General features: G+C 45.0%; 1 protein-coding gene and 1 pseudogene across 1 annotated transcript; one reads left to right on the top strand and one right to left on the bottom strand.

Annotated features, from left to right (window-relative positions):
• Positions 1 to 5718: 5718 nt before the first annotated feature.
• On the bottom strand, positions 5719 to 13188 carry ZNF530 (zinc finger protein 530). Its single transcript, XM_060131962.1, is given in 4 exon segments — positions 5719 to 6632; positions 6634 to 7990; positions 9887 to 10013; positions 12977 to 13188. Coding segments are annotated over 4 exon segments (1716 nt in total). The 5' UTR covers positions 13010 to 13188; the 3' UTR covers positions 5719 to 6433.
• A 304-nt stretch (positions 13189 to 13492) lies between these two features.
• Positions 13493 to 14157, top strand: LOC132509733 (large ribosomal subunit protein eL33-like; annotated as a pseudogene).
• Positions 14158 to 15847: the final 1690 nt, after the last annotated feature.

Consider the following 15847-nt stretch of genomic DNA (forward strand, 5'->3'; position numbering starts at 1 on the left):
AAGGGGTCACATTTATCAAGCCAATTTGTAAATGTCAAAGTCTTGATTTTAATCCATTTCTATTGTGCCAAAGCATCTATGCCCAATATGGAATATCTGAAAGAAATGGGTACTGTGACTATGGGAGACTGAGGCAAGGCTATGTCAGGGAGGGAGAAATTTCCCCCTCTACTCCTCTTGAGTTCCTATGGCTGGACTAATAATAAAATTGACACAAGGGACTTCCCTGGCCGTCTAATGGTTAAGACTCTGTGCTTCCATTGCAAGGGGCATGGGTTAGATCCCTGGTCCAGGAACTAAGATCCCGAATGCCGTGCAGTGTGGTCAAAAAAAAAAAAAAACAAAACCTGACACAAGACAGATTAACAGGACAAAAAGAAACACTTTAACTCATGTGCACTGAGGTCTCATAGGAACATGTCTCTTCCGTCAGTGTTTTTGTTCTAATCCCAAGTGTGGAATGTGAAACAAAATGGAGTCACTTATGTCAAGGCTTTTAAAATGGTGCTGGGGGACTTCTCTAGTGGCTCAGTGGTTAAGAATCCACCTGCCAATGCAAGGGACACGGGTTCGATCCCTGGACCAGGAAGATCCCACACGCCATGAAGCCACTAAGCCCGTGCACCACAGCTACTGAGCCTGCAAGCCACAACTACTGAAGCCCACACACCTAGAGCCTGTGCTCCGCAACAAGACAAGCCACCTCAATGAGAAGCCTGTGCACCACAATGAAGAGTAGCCCCCCCTTGCCGCAACTAGAGAAAGCCTTTGCACAGAAACGAAGACCCAACAAGCCAAAAATAAATAAATATATTTACATATATATTTAAAAATGGTTGATGATAAATTTGATGTTATGTATTTTTTACTACAATACAAAGAAAATAATCTTTAAATAAATACAGATAAGTCTTTAAAAGTAGAGAAACTAGGACTTCCCTGGTGGCGCAGTGGTTAAGAATCCGCCTGCCAATGCAGGGGACACGGGTTCGAGCCCTGGTCCAGGAGGATCCCACATGCTGCGGAGCAACTAAGCGCATGTGCCATAACTACTGAGCCTGTGCTCTAGAGCCTGTGAGCCACAACTACTGAGCCTGGGTGCCTAGAGCTCATGCTCCACAACAAGAGAAGCCACTGCAATGAGAAGCCCAAGCACCATAATGAAGAGTAGCTCCCACTCGCTGCAACTAGAGAAAGCCCGTGCACAGCAACGAAGACCCAATGCAGCCAAATATAAAAATTAATTTTAAAAAAAAGTACTTGTAACGTCCAGCAAAACCCATCAAAAACATAAATTAAGTAATTAATTAACTAAGTAATTTTAAAAAGTGGCGAAACTATCCCAGCTGCAGGGATAAAGTTGAAGACATCAGAGTCAGAGATATGGCGGTATGATAAGGGCGTTTGATGGTTTTGAGATAACAGCTTTGTGCTAGGACGGGAGAGGAACCGTAGGAGCTAAGGACAGTACACGTCCGACAGCCAGTAACCTTAGTCCTGACTCAGCAAGATGGAAAGGTCAGAGCTGTCAGTCACACAAAAACCTCTTTGAAGAAACTGGGACTTCGCAGATACCCTCAACATAAGCAGAGAGCATCTAGGGAGCTGAGAGTCCTCAGTCCTACAACCACATAGAATTGAACTCTGCCAACAACCCAACCAAGCAAGAATCTGGTTCCCCAGAGCCTCCAGAAAGGAACACAACCTGCCAGCATGCAGGAATACCTGGAGCCCCAGGGACTGGGGGAGAGCTCTGCCTCTGGGTGACTGCATTAGTGTCCAGATGACTCCTTTCCACACTTGCATGGATGCTACCCCTGCAGTTACTGTCCTGGCATCAAACATCAATTTGATTCTTCTGACTCCGACTAAACATTATCCCTAAGTTATTGATGTGATGGTTTCTACTAACCTGGACTGGGTGATTATCCTCCTCACTCAGATGAAAGTTGGAATCCTGGGAAACTCCTCACTTCTTTGTTTTTTTACTTTCACTTTGCTCACTGGAAGAAGTCTCACACCCAGAGACCAAATCCTCAACCACCTTGTCCTAGCCAACTGCTTAGTTCTTTTCTCCAAAGGGATCCCTCATGAAATGACAGTGTTTGGACTGAAATATTTCCTGGTCGTTGCTGGATATAAACTTGTGTTCTATTTTCATAGAGTAGCCAGAGGGGTTTCCCTCAGCATTACCCACCTCCTTGGTGGCTTCCAAACCTTAAAGCTTTGCCCCAGTAGCACTAATTGGATGGAGCTCAAAATTAGAATCTCAAACTACATTGGCTTCTGCTGTTCCTTTTGCTGGATCCTGACTCTCCTAGTAAATACACATATTGCTATAAAGGTGCATGGCCCAAGCAATGCCAAAAGTTTAAGTTTGGGGCTTCCCTGGTGGCGCTGTGGTTGAGAGTCCGCCTGCTGATGCAGGGGATACGGGTTCGTGCCCTGGTCCGGGAAGATCCCACAAGCCGCCAAGCGGCTGGGCCCTTGAGCCATGGCCGTTGAGCCTCCGTGTTCGGAGCCTGTGCTCTGCAACAGGAGAGGCCACAACAGTGAGAGGCCCACATACTGCAAAAAAAAAAATATATATATATATATATGTATATATATATATATATATATATATATATATATGTAAGTTTGAAAAAAGTATATAAATACTGTTCTGGGCCCACTCCCGACAGAGGTACAAGCTCTTAGCTTTTGACATGCCTTCCTCATTAAGCTTAATCATTTCTAGCTTCTGATTTAAAGTGAAAGACATAAAGTGATTCTAACCTTTCACTGGAACACTGGAGGTTATTGTAGGGTTATTAGTTGGCCTAATTTCAATATTGTTGTGTCTCAGGGAATAGGGAGGCCAAGGAGAGAGAGAAAGACAGGGTAATGGCCAATCAGTGGAGCAGTCAGAACGCACATTTATTGATTAAGTTCACCATCTTACAGGCGTACAGCTCATGGTGCTCCAAAACAATTACAATAGTAACATCACAAAAACAAAAAACAAAGTAACAAAAAAAACCAACTGGGAATTCTCTGGCAGTCCAGTGGTTAGTACTCTGTGCTTGCACTGCCGAGGGCCCGGGTTCAATGCCTGGCCAGAGAACTAAGATGTCACAAGCTGCATGGCACAGACAAAAAAAATTTAAAAAGTAACATCAAAGATAACTAATCACAGATCTCATAAGAAGTATAATAATAATGAAAAAGTTTGAAAACTTGTGAGAATTACATGTGACACAAAGATACAAAATGAGGAAATGCTGTTTGAAAAATGGTGCTGATAGATTTGCTCAGTGCAGTGTTGCCACTAACCTTCAATTTATTAAAAACAAATACAGTACCTGTGAAGCACAATAAAACAAGATACATCTGTAGTCTGCCTTAAAAAACAAATATATTTTTGAGAAAATTGATAAAATTCAGCACTGATAAATATTTATCACATTTTAAAATATTTTTATTTTGTGTGAGAAAGTTATTGTCATTATGGAAATACTCTTACATTTTAGAAAAACATTCTCAAGAAACTATGCATTAAACGACACAATTTCTGGGTTTTAAGTAAAAGAACCCACTAATGTGCATGAGAGATGAAATGCGAATGACTATAAATAATGACAGAAGATTGGGAATCCATAAGACAGTCTTTTCTACTTTTGTATATATTTGAAAATAGCAATTACAAACAGTAGACTATATCCTGTATCAGAAATCTTATAAGTTGAAAAGCACAAATTTAAAAAGGGCTTAAGGAAATTTTATGCATCAAACCATCAAAATTGACATTTTTAGTATATACATAAGTCAATTATATATCAATTAAACTCTTTTAAGTTACAAATATTGAAACATCATCACTCTCTAATCATTTCTCTGTTTAGAATGATGTGATACTGCCAACTCTTCCCAACTCTATTCAGTGACATCAGGTTGGTAGTTTGAAATTGTTCATGGTATTTATACCAAAGAAACTGGCAAACACTACAAACCAAGGCTTGATTTATAGTATTACTGAATGCAGTATATTGAATGTCTACACTTAGAAAAGTGATGGAGAATATGTTAATAATGCTGATGAAACTTAAATGTTTGGTATAGGTGTCCATACACTGTGCATTCCATCAAAAAAAAAAAAAAAGTAAAAAATAACAAAATATTCTTCCAGTATTCAACGATTCCATGCAGCAAAGAAGTCACTCACATCATTGAAGAATAAGTAAAATACCAACATGTCTTTGTTGTTTGTCTTATTGTAACTAAAAAGCAAATAGCCAAATTCACAAAATAGAAAATAGGACAAAGAAAAGAATAGACATCTTACTAAAGAAGATATACAGCAAACACATGAAATAATGCTAAACGTTGTAAATCCTTAGGGAAATGCAATTAAAACCAGTGGATTACCTCTACACACTTATTTTAAAAGGGTAAAATTAAAAAGTAACCTTACCAGGTATTGACAATGGTGTGAAGGAATTGGAAGTCTCACACACTGCTGGTGGGAATGCAAAAAAACACAAACATTTTAGATTACAGTTTGGCAATTTCTTAAAAAGTTATACTATTCACCTACCCCATGACTGAGGTACTGCACTGAGTTATTAATACAAGAAAAATGAAACATATCCATATAAGTAATTGTAAACTAATGTTCATATCAGCTTTTATTTATAAAAGCTAAACACTGGAAATAACTGAAATACCCATAAACAGATGAATGTATGAACATAGTCAATTATACATGGAAGAGAAAGCTTCCATTTCTAAGCATTCTTAGAAATAAGAATGTTCATATCAGTACAATGAATTATTCTCAAAGTAATTATGTAGCATCAATGAAGCCAGAAAAAAAAAGTAAACACTTTATGATCAATCATAACATTCTAGAAAATGCAATCTATTGTAAAGGAATGTAAATAAATGGTTGCCTGTATGGCCAGGGAGAGCAAGGAGACTAGAAAAGGGCATGAGGAAAATATGCTGGTGACAGAGAGCTCATTATCATGATAATAATAATGGTTTCACAAGTGTATACATGTGAAAACTTATCAAATTGTACACTTTAAATATGTACAACATTTCTATGCTCATTATACCATCATGCAGGTTTAAAAAGTGGTTCATAATAAAAATCTAAATATCCCACTCTTCAGAAAATTACTCCACTATCTCATTCCTCATGCCTTGAGGGGCAGCCTCTCCTCAGGGACAGGAAATACTGGCAAACAGTCAAGGCCATTTCCGGCTGAGTCAAGAGGACTGCTGGTTGGGTCACAAAAACCACATGCCTGGACCACAGTATCTCACCATCCTTCTTCTGTTGCCTGTATAGCAATGGCCTTGAGGTCAACAGCTCAGAAAGGCTAGAGGAATCCCCCAAAACCCTTATTTTGTCTGCCAATGACTTCACAACATAAACATACCTGGAGGTCCTGAGATTTCTGGACACACTCATCCTGCAGTCATTGTCAGTAGAACATTTGTGGATGTACCTTTAGAAGTGGTACGTTCCATGTAGCTTGCTGCAGTCTCCTCCACTCCCTAGTAACCAGTGTTTCTGTACCAATTGCGGTCTTCCCTGCCCCTGCAGCCTTACAACTATGGACACTAGCCTGTGGAATTCCAGGTATCAGGGTATATATGGTTGCTTTGGAGGAGAACTGGGGTTAAGATTTCCCTCAGTAGTGCTGGCCATTGTGTGTTATCCCCTGTGGGCAAGAAAAAAAAGAATCCATGTTGTCTCCAGAAGCACTAGAATGCACAGAACTCTCGTATCCAGGCAAAAAATTATAACAAAGTATTCTTTCCTAGGAGGCCTTGGCAGCAATGCAAACTAGGCCAAAATGAAAGCCCTATATTTGGCCATCATACCATGTCCTCTGAGGCACCCAAAGTTTGGATCTCCACAAAAGTCATTTACCCCTCAAGTTGACGGTCCTATTGTGCTTTCAAACTATTCCACACAGTGAAGAGCATTTCCAAAATTAAGGTGCTTAAACAAAAAGGTCTTTACTATTACACAAACCAGAGCAACGTGCAACAGGCAATTTCTGGTTGGGTGACTTGGAAGCTGGAAATATTCATCACAACTACCCGAGACCAACTGTGTCCCTGAAAAAGCTAGTTCTTCTCTGCAAGCTGCCAGCAGAACTCAGTTAGCGTTCTCAGGGCCAACACAGGTCAGGTCCATGCCCTAACTTGTCAGAGAAAAGGTAATGAAGACTCCATAAGGGCTCAGGATACTCACGATTTCCTCCAACAAATGGGACAGCACAGAGGCCAGTTGCTCTGAGCATACTAGGCTTGTGACTGATGCCAACTGTGAGGGCCTGCCAGATGCTAGAGGTGAGATAGTTTCTGCCACAGAAACTGGCAGTGACCTTGGGCAGGTTACACATGCTTCCAACACATCCGTGAAATTTATGGTGAATCAATCCCTAGTCTGTGGATATCCCAACATGAGATTCGATTCATGCAGATGGTTCCTCACAGAGGCTTTCCTCCAACACAATGATGCTAAGTAAGAAAGAAGCACATTCATTGCATGTGCAAGACTTTTTCCAGTGTGAACTCTTTGGTGTTGACCGACGTTAAATTTGCAGGTAAAGGATTTCCTATACTCATTGCACATGAGCTCTCCTGTGTCGAATGAGACCAGAGCTCTGAGTAAAGGATCTCCCACATTCACTGCAATCAAAAGGTCTTGCTCCAGTGTGCACCGTCTGGTGTCGAATGAGGTGGGTTTTGCGGCTAAAGAATTTCCCACATTCACTGCACTCATAAGGCCTTTCTCCTGTGTGAACTCTCTGGTGCTGAATGAAGACAGATTTCTGGCTAAAGGCTTTCCCACATCCACTGCACTCATAAGGCTTTTCTCCAGTGTGAACTCTTTGGTGTTGAATGAGGACAGATTTCTCACTAAAAGATTTTCCACATTCGCTGCACTCATAAGGCCTAACTCCAGTGTGAGCTCTCCAGTGTCGAACGAGGTGGGTTTTACAGTTAAAGGCTTTCCCACATTCAGTGCACTCATAAGGCCTTGCTGTAGTGTGAGCTCTCTTGTGTCGAAGGAGGCCAGAACTTTGGCTAAACGATTTTCCACATTGATCACATTTATAAGGCCTTTCATTAGTGTGAACTCTCTGGTGTTTAATGAGGATGGATTTCTGGATAAAAGATTTCCTACATTCATGGCACTCATAAGGCTTTTCTCCAGTATGAACTCTTTGGTGTTGAATGAGGTCAGATTTCTGGCTAAAAGACCTCCCACATTCACTGCACTCATAACGCTTTGCTCCTGTGTGAACCCTCCAGTGTCGAATGAGGTGGGTTTTACGGCTAAAGAATTTCCCACATTCACTGCACTCATAAGGCCTTTCTCCAACGTGAATTTGCTGGTGCTGAACAAATCTGTATTTGCATTTGCTACACTCATCAAGACCTTCTCCAGTGCAGACTCCCTGGTGGTGAAGTATATGAGTGTTGCCAAAAACTTCCCTGCATTCAATCCACTTGTTATGACTTTTTCCATTGTTTAAGGCCTCCCCAGACTCAATGCTGCTGTGTGGCTTCTCACTGTTGGGAGTGGCCTGGTGCTGATGAAGGCCCAAGGTAGCTAGGAAGTCTTTTCCATCCTCCCCACAGGGGAAGGGCTTCCCTGACACATGGAGTCTGCAGCTCGTCACAATCGAGGACCTGTCCACATCCATTTTAAGGTTTTTCTCTCCATTGTCATGCTCCTGATACTGGTGAAGGCTTGCATTCAACCAGAAGCTGCTGGACCCCCCACCAAAGTATGGTTTCTGCCCAAGATATGCTGCCTGAAGCTCAGTCAGCTGCAAAATGTCTTTCAAGACTGAGACACACTTCACACAGGGATGAGTCTTCTGGTTTGATGGAACTGACTGAGAAGTCCTGACCTGTGACTCTCCTCCAGAAACACTCTGCTCAGAAGGGATCTCCTCATCCTCTGCTCCACACTGACAATCTGAAAGCAGAGGAATGCTAATAAAGTGCTAATGAATCCATGGGAATGTTTTCAGGATGAGGCACCAATTTGAAGGGAGGGCTGCTCTGCAGTACTGGGCCTCTAAAGTTCACAGAAGGGGGGTAACTTTCCAGGACAAAGGGCACAAATACAGGGTGTAAAACAGGGAGGAGAGGCAGTATCACTTACTCCTTCCTCTGCCAACAGCCTTCAGCTAGATCTTGTCAGCTGGGAACATGTCCATACTATGCAGAAGGATGACTGTGTCCAGGCCCAGGGAAATACAATTGGAACTGAGTAGCTGGTGTTCAAGGACTATTTAAGAATGTGTGCACACCTCACAACACTTTACAGGCATATGTCATTATCATGACACTTTGCTGTATTGCCCTTTGCAGATACTGCATTCTGGTTTTTTTCTTTACAAATTGAAGGTTTGTGGCAACCTTACATCCAGCAAGTCTATCGGTGTCATTTTACTGACAGCATTTGCTCACTTTGTATCTCTGTGTCACATTCTGATAATTCTCACAATCTTTCAAGCTTTTCCATTATTATTATATTTGTTACGGTGATCTGTGATCAGTGATCTTTGATGTTACTACTATGACTCACTGAAGGTTCAGACAACGGTTAGGATTTTTTAGCAAAAAAGTACTTTCAAATTAAGGTAAGTATATTGATTCTTAGGCATAACTCTACTGCACTTAATACACTAAAGTATAATATAAATATAACTTCTATATGCAGTGGGAAACAAAAAAATTCACGTGACTCACTGTATTGCAGTGGTCTGGAACTGAACCCACATCTCCAAGGTGTCTGGATAAGTGTAAGTCACTGTGGGAGAAACTACAGATGGTGCAGTGGAGAGGGACATGATGCATACAGCTCTGAAAGGTGGGGACAGTCAGAAACTGGAAATGACAAATCAGAAAAGTGTCAAGTATGCAGAAGAAAGTGTAGAAATAATTTGCCTTAAGTGGCACTTGCACCAAAACACTGGTGGACACAGGGTAGGTTCCCGGTATGACTAAACACAGCCTCATTTTCATGCCCTCCCCTCGCCCCCCCTCCAGTTGCCAGTCACCAGGACCAGGTCTCCTCTGAGACCAACTTACATGTTCACCCTGTAAAGCAATCAGGGCTCTCCCCACACACCCCCTGTTCTGTAACTACGTGAGACTGGAACGAAACAAGTCCTTAGGGAAAGACAGGACATGTGAGTGGTCAGCACTGACTCAGAGCAACTCAGGAAACAGCAGACCCCAGGAAAGGAAAGACAATTACAACAAAATCCCAAAACAGGGTCTTTCAAGAAAAGCTTATATATAAATAGTGCCAATGACAATACCTGCAATCCTGATATAGGCAGTCACAAGGAAGTCTTAAAATTAAGTTCTCATCACAAGGAAAAAAAATGTGTAACTCTATATGGTGATAGATGTTAACTAGACTTACTATTGTGAGCATTTTGCAATATATACAAATACCAAATCATTATGTAATACACCTGAAACTAATATGTCCTATGCCAATTATATCTCAAAAAAAAGAGGAAAGGGGAAGAATCTGGGGCACAAGGTACCATAGATCTGGACACAGTCATCTAGCCAAGGAGAGGACAAGAAATGTGAGCTCTATTAGGCTGACTGCCAGACTGACTCCCAGACACTTCCCTGCATTCCTCGGGGTATCAGACGTTGGGGCTGCTTGAGGAGTACAGTGCTTGGGGCAGTGTACACAGCTCAGCACTGACATCCACAGCACATATGCCAGGTAAGTGGGGAAGTTAGCAGAGACAATGGTCTAGCCATGGAATGGAGAGAGCTGCCTCTTGGATGGGGGAAAGACAGAGGACAGTTGAGGACACTGGGAGGAATATGAAGGCCTTACCCAGGGATGTTGTAAGTTCAAAGTTCTCCAGCATCACATCATGGTACAGGAACCTCTGTGCCTCATCAAGGAGCCCCCACTCCTCCTGGGAGAAGTAAATGGCCACGTCTTCAAAGGTCACACAGGCCTGCCATGATGGGGACAGTTTGTTCCATGATCAGCTTCTCTCACAGGACCCCAAGTTCATCCACCCACCCACTCATACCCTGCTCACCACCCCCCACCACTTCCTCATCTCAGAGGAGATACCAGGCCCTGGTGTCATTGATGTGAACACTCTTCTCATGGTCCCTTTGATTACCCTGTCCACCCACAGCACCAGGCAGGTGGACAGACAGATGATATCTATGCTCTGGGCCTGGCACACAGGGAAGGACTACCTCTTACGAGGCAATTCTCCTAGGATGTCCCAGATCATGCCTCCGAGACATAACCAAGGGTGTGGGCTCACATTTTAACCTTATGTCCTCAGTGCCAGGGCCCTCAGGCCATCAGCTCACACTCCCTTTCCACATCACTCTTTGTACAACGTCTCTCTCAGTCACCACCTCTTTCTTGCCCTGCAACACAGGCATCTGCCTCTCCTTCCTACGTGTCATGGAACACATGGCATATAGAGAGTGCTCAGCAAATTCAAGCAGGATCCAACTACCCAGACCTCCATTGGTCCCCACTGCCATTGGCAGTCCTGCCTGACTCTGCTCCTTGCTTCAACCTCAGCCACCCAGAACCACTTGTGCATCTCATACAGTCATGTCCCTCTTTCACATGAGCTACACTTGATGTGCTCTCCCGTCACAGACTTCCTCTCCTTTCCTAACCGTCATTCAAAATAGAGTCCCAGACACTTTCCACCCCAGGTCCAGTGACTCTCCCAGATGACCACTTGTGCCCCTTAAACTAAGCCACCAACCTGACTAAAACCCCCCAGAAACAGAAGGTCACAGCAAAACCCTGGTGAGCCCATAGAGCAGTGAATAAGCAGTAGACCTGGCCTCACTGTCAATCTTGCCTCAACTGCTCCTTTGCCACCATTTCTGTCTCATGTGCACTCATCCCTCAGAAATCTAAATCACCTAGTAGCTCATCCTCTTTCCCACACTGTTCCCATGACCACTTATCTCCTTCACCTATGTTTGTAATGACTATCATCCTCCACCTTGGTGCCCAAGGACAAGGCCCAGCCCTCAGACCCCACTCTCCCCTTCCTGGGCTATTATTAACACTATCATGACCAAGACTATCGCCACTAAATGTGACCCACAGTGTTATGGACTGAATGTATGCATCCCCCCCAAATTTGTTATGTTGAAGCCTTAACCCCAAATGTGATGGTAGTTGGAGGCATGGCCTTTGGGAAGTAATCAGGTTTAGATTAGGTTGTAAGAAGGAACCCTTATAAGAGGAAGACAGGCATCTCTTGCTCTGTCCACCTCCTTGTACCAAGAAAAGTCTATGTGAGGATACAGGGAGAAGGGAACCATCTGCAAGATGGGAACAGAGTCCCCCACCAGGAATCCAACCTGCCAATACTTTGATTTTGGATTCCCAGCTTCTAGAACTGTGAGAAATAAAAAGTATTCTATTCTAGCCGTCTAAGCCAAGACACACAGCTCCACCCTGGTCCACATACTATCCACCACCTTCTTCAGGTGTCTGTCCTGAAACCCTCCCCAGAGACCTAGACCTGTGTGTCCAGCTGCCCACTTAATACCTCTACTGATTTGTTCTCTGAAACATCTCATACACTTAACATGACCAAAACAAAACCCCTAATACCGATTGAAAATTAATCCTGGGGCTTCCCTGGTGGCGCAGTGCTTAAGAATCCGCCTGTCAATGCAGGGGTTAGGGGTTTGATCCCTGGTCCGGGAAAATCCCACTTGCCACAGAGCAACAAAACCTGTGCACCACAACTACTGAGCCCACGCACCACAACTGCTGAAGCCCGCGCACTCTAGGGCCCACGAGCTGCAACTACTGAAGCCCGTGTCCCTAAAGCCCATGCTCTGCAACAAGAGAAACCACCACGATGAGAAGCCCGCACACCGCAACGAAGAGTAGCCCCCCACTTGCCACAACTAGAGACAACCCAGGCACAGCAACGAAGACCCAACGCAGTCAAAAAAAAAAAAAGAAAAAAAAAAGAAAATTAATCCTACTACCAAATTCCAGATCCCAACTGATGGAGCTTCCATCCCTCTGGCTGCTACACCCCAAAACCTTACGGTCATCCCTGACTTCTACTCTCACAAAATCAGAAAATCTGAACAGATCTAATGAAAAAGCTGAATTCAGAATTTTAATCATGTCTACCACCTCCAAGGTCACCACACTGGTCCACATCATCAAGACTCTGCTGGACTGGTTACAGTAGCGTCTTCCCTGGTTTTCCTACCACCTTCCTCACCCCCCGCCCCATTCGGTTCTCCATTCTGCAGTCACAGGGAGCCTGATAAGAGCTGGGTCAGATCATCTCCCTCTTCCGCTCCAAACCTCCCATTGTTCCCATCACCTGCAGAATAGACACTCAACTTCTCAGAGCGCCATTCCAGGCCTGACTCCTGCCCCCTTGCTCTCTGTTCCCATGAGAAACAAAGGAGACTTGAGATTCCCTTGAACTAGCTCAGTCTCCCTTGCAAGCGCCTGCACATTCTGGTACCTATACGCGAGGCAACCAGTCTAACACTCTGAACAGCTTTTGGAAAACTTCTGAAAGCCTAAATCAGGAGAGTCCTTTTCTGTTAACAAATGTCAATGCTCCCGGCCTCCTGAAAATGGCAGCCTGGCATTTCAAGCGCAACTCTGCCTCACCTTCTCTGTTCCCTGAACATACAAGGCAGATCTCGGAGTTCCCGAATCCTCCCGGCTCAACCCGACCTCCAAGCCTTTGCACCTGCCGGTCCCTCCGCCTGTGACCCTCTGCAACGCGCCGTCACACCGTCTGTCAGAAACAGGGCCCCACCCACGGTCGCCTCACCGTCCTGAATACCGGGGTCTGGGCTGCGGGCACGTGAGCCGGCGCCCCGCACTCGAGGCTTTAGTGTCTTGTGGGGTGAGGGCAGTGAGGGCCGGAGGACGAGCGTTTACCTGAGGCGGGTTCCTCAGCGCCGCCGCCGCCATCGGACTGTGGACGGGGCGGGGAAAGGCGGGAGAGGAGGGGGGACGCGGGCACAGTGGACCCTACCCCAGGCCTGGCGCGGACAGCGTCTCCTCTCCGACCTTCTCGGTCTCGACTCGCCGCTGTGGAACCTGAGACCGAGCGAACATACCCCAAGCAACTACAAAACGACCGCCACGAGGAGAATGCCGGAAGTCCTGCCCCTACGCGGTGCTCTCACAGGGAAGTGCCCTCCTCCTGAGCTTTAATTGGCTAATCGTCGAAGGCCCCCGGCGCAGCGTCCTCTGGGAAATGTAGTTCCAACAGCTCTGGGACCGAGGGTGGAGCGCTGCTCACCTGGACCTCCCGGTAAAGTGGCCCGGTTAGAGCACCTGTGCAAAGATACCAGAACCCTGAGATAAAAGTTTGGGACATAGGCCTTTCTGTTTCAATCATCTTTAAGACTGTGGAGGCCCGCTTGGAACAGGAATTCTGACAGGACAAATATGCCTGGAAGGCTGTGGTCCAAGGCCATTTTGCTGGCTATAAGCTCAGTCTCCGGAACCAGAGGGAGCACATAGCACTTAAAATTGAAGGGGTCTGGGACTTCCCTGGTGGCGCAGTGGTTGAGGGTCCGCCTGCCGGTGCGGTGGACACAGATTCGGTCCCTGGTCTGGGAAGATCCCACGTGCCGCGGAGGGGCTGGGCCCGTGCGCTGCAACTACTCAGCGTGCATGCCGCGACTGCTGAAGCCCGTGCTCCTGGAGCCTGTGCTCCGCAGCAGGAGGGACCACCACAATGAGAAGCCAGAGCACCACAATGAAGAAGAGTAGCCCCCGCTCACAGCAACTAGAGAAAGCCCGCGCGCAACAACGAAGACCCAATGCAGCCAAAATTAAATAAATAAATTTATATTAAAAAAAAGTGAAGGAGTCTATGCTCGAAATGAAACAGAATTCTAAATATCTAGGCAAGAGACGTGCTTACGTGTACAAAGCAAAGAAAACAAAGTAACTCCTGGTGGAAAACCAAACAAAACCAGAGTAACCTGGGGAAACGTAGCTTGTGTTCACGGAGACAGTGGCATGGTTCGTGCCGAATTCCCAAACAACCTTGCTGCCAAGGCCGTGGACACAGAATCTGTGTGATGCCATACACCTCAAGGATTTAAACTTATTGAAAAATGAATACATTAAAGTGTGGAAAAAAACAAAATGAAACAAAAATTGAGGGGACACAAAATCTGATCTCTTTGATGAGAAGTGATTATCATTCTTACTGTTATAGCAGGGATTGCGTGGGCATGAGGAGTTGAGATTATTCCAGAAAAAGTTGTGAAATGAAAATCACTGAAAGCCACTAATGATTATGTACTTATTTAAAGATAATGGCTGGATAGCTCTGGGAAAATATCAGTAGAGGATTAGAAAACAAAAGTTAAGATCTCAAAGAAAACTGAACAGGACACACTGGAGTCTGAGAAGAGACAGTTATCTGAGCAGTGGCTATGCTGAAACTTTGGCCACTCAGGATTTTGTTTGAGAAATGTGATTATTTTTTCATTCGTGAAAATATTAATAGTTTGAAGTATAGCTTAAAAGGACTTTCAAAGTAACCTTAACAGTAAAAAGCAAAAATGGATGTGGAATCTAGGGTGTCATATTTAATAAATTTTATTTTATTTTATTTATTTATTTTTCGGTCTTCATTACTGTGTGCGGACTTTCTCTAGTTGCCCAGAGCAAGGGCTACTCTTCATTGCGGTGCGCGGTCTTCTCATTGCGATGGCTTCTCTTGTTGTGGAGCACAGGCTCTAGGTGTGCAGGCTTCAGTAGTTGTGGCTCGCAGGCTCTAGAGTGCAGGCTCAGTAGTTGTGGAGCATGGGCTTAGTTGCTCCATAGCATGTGGGATCTTCCCGGACCAGTGATCAAACCCGTGTCTCCTGCATTGGCAGGCGGATTCTTAACCAGTGCCCACTATGGAAGTCCCTCAGTTCTATAATAAATGTTCAGTGAGCATCTACTGAGTTTCAGGCACTACTGTAGGTGCACAAGAAAAGTCAGAAAACAAGACAGACAAGCCTGTCCTTGTGAGTTTTCGACCATTTAAGGAACACAGACAGGAAACATGAAAGAAGTGCTAAATTAAAAGTACATTAGAATGAAAGAGAATAGGTGAAGATGTCCTCTTAGGGTCCTGGGATGCAGGTAAGTCTGGGTTGCAAGGTTGGGGCGGCATTTGGCCACAGTACTTTGAGGATAGCAGGAAGCCTCGGTGATGGTTACATTGTTCTGGACAGGTCCTGCTCCCTCAGGCCAGTCCCGAGATTGTCTCAGCAGTTGTGTGGTAAAGGGCTGGCACTGTTCTCAGCCAGAGTCCAGGGCTCACTCTGATGGCTTGACCCCCACACAGGACCCCTCTGCCAGCTTGGACAACTGGGAAAAGTGGAGACTATGCTCCAAGTGTGACAGGTGGTAAAGGAATTGGACAAAGCTTAATGGCCTAGAAGTCACTCAAGAGGCAGGTGATGCTGAGGGAAACCCCTCTGCCCATTCAGTGTAAGTAGAACTTTACATCCAAAATCATACAGGCAATATTGCCATCCAAAAGCTGCTATTATCTGAGGGATTTCTTTGGAAGGAAAGCACCAAAGAGCTGGCCGTGACCAACTGATTAAGAATCAAGTCAATAGAGGGAGCTTCCCTGGTGGCGCAGTGGTTGAGAGTCTGCCTGCCGATGCAGGGGACGTGGGTTCGTGCCCCGGTCCGGGAAGATCCCACATGCCGCGGAACGGCTGGGCCCGTGAGGCATGGCAGCTGGGCCTGCGCGTCTGGAGCCTGTGCTCCGCAACGGGAGAGGCC

This window comes from Lagenorhynchus albirostris, chromosome 19 (assembly GCF_949774975.1).
Source record: "Lagenorhynchus albirostris chromosome 19, mLagAlb1.1, whole genome shotgun sequence".
Lineage (NCBI taxonomy): Eukaryota > Metazoa > Chordata > Mammalia > Artiodactyla > Delphinidae > Lagenorhynchus > Lagenorhynchus albirostris.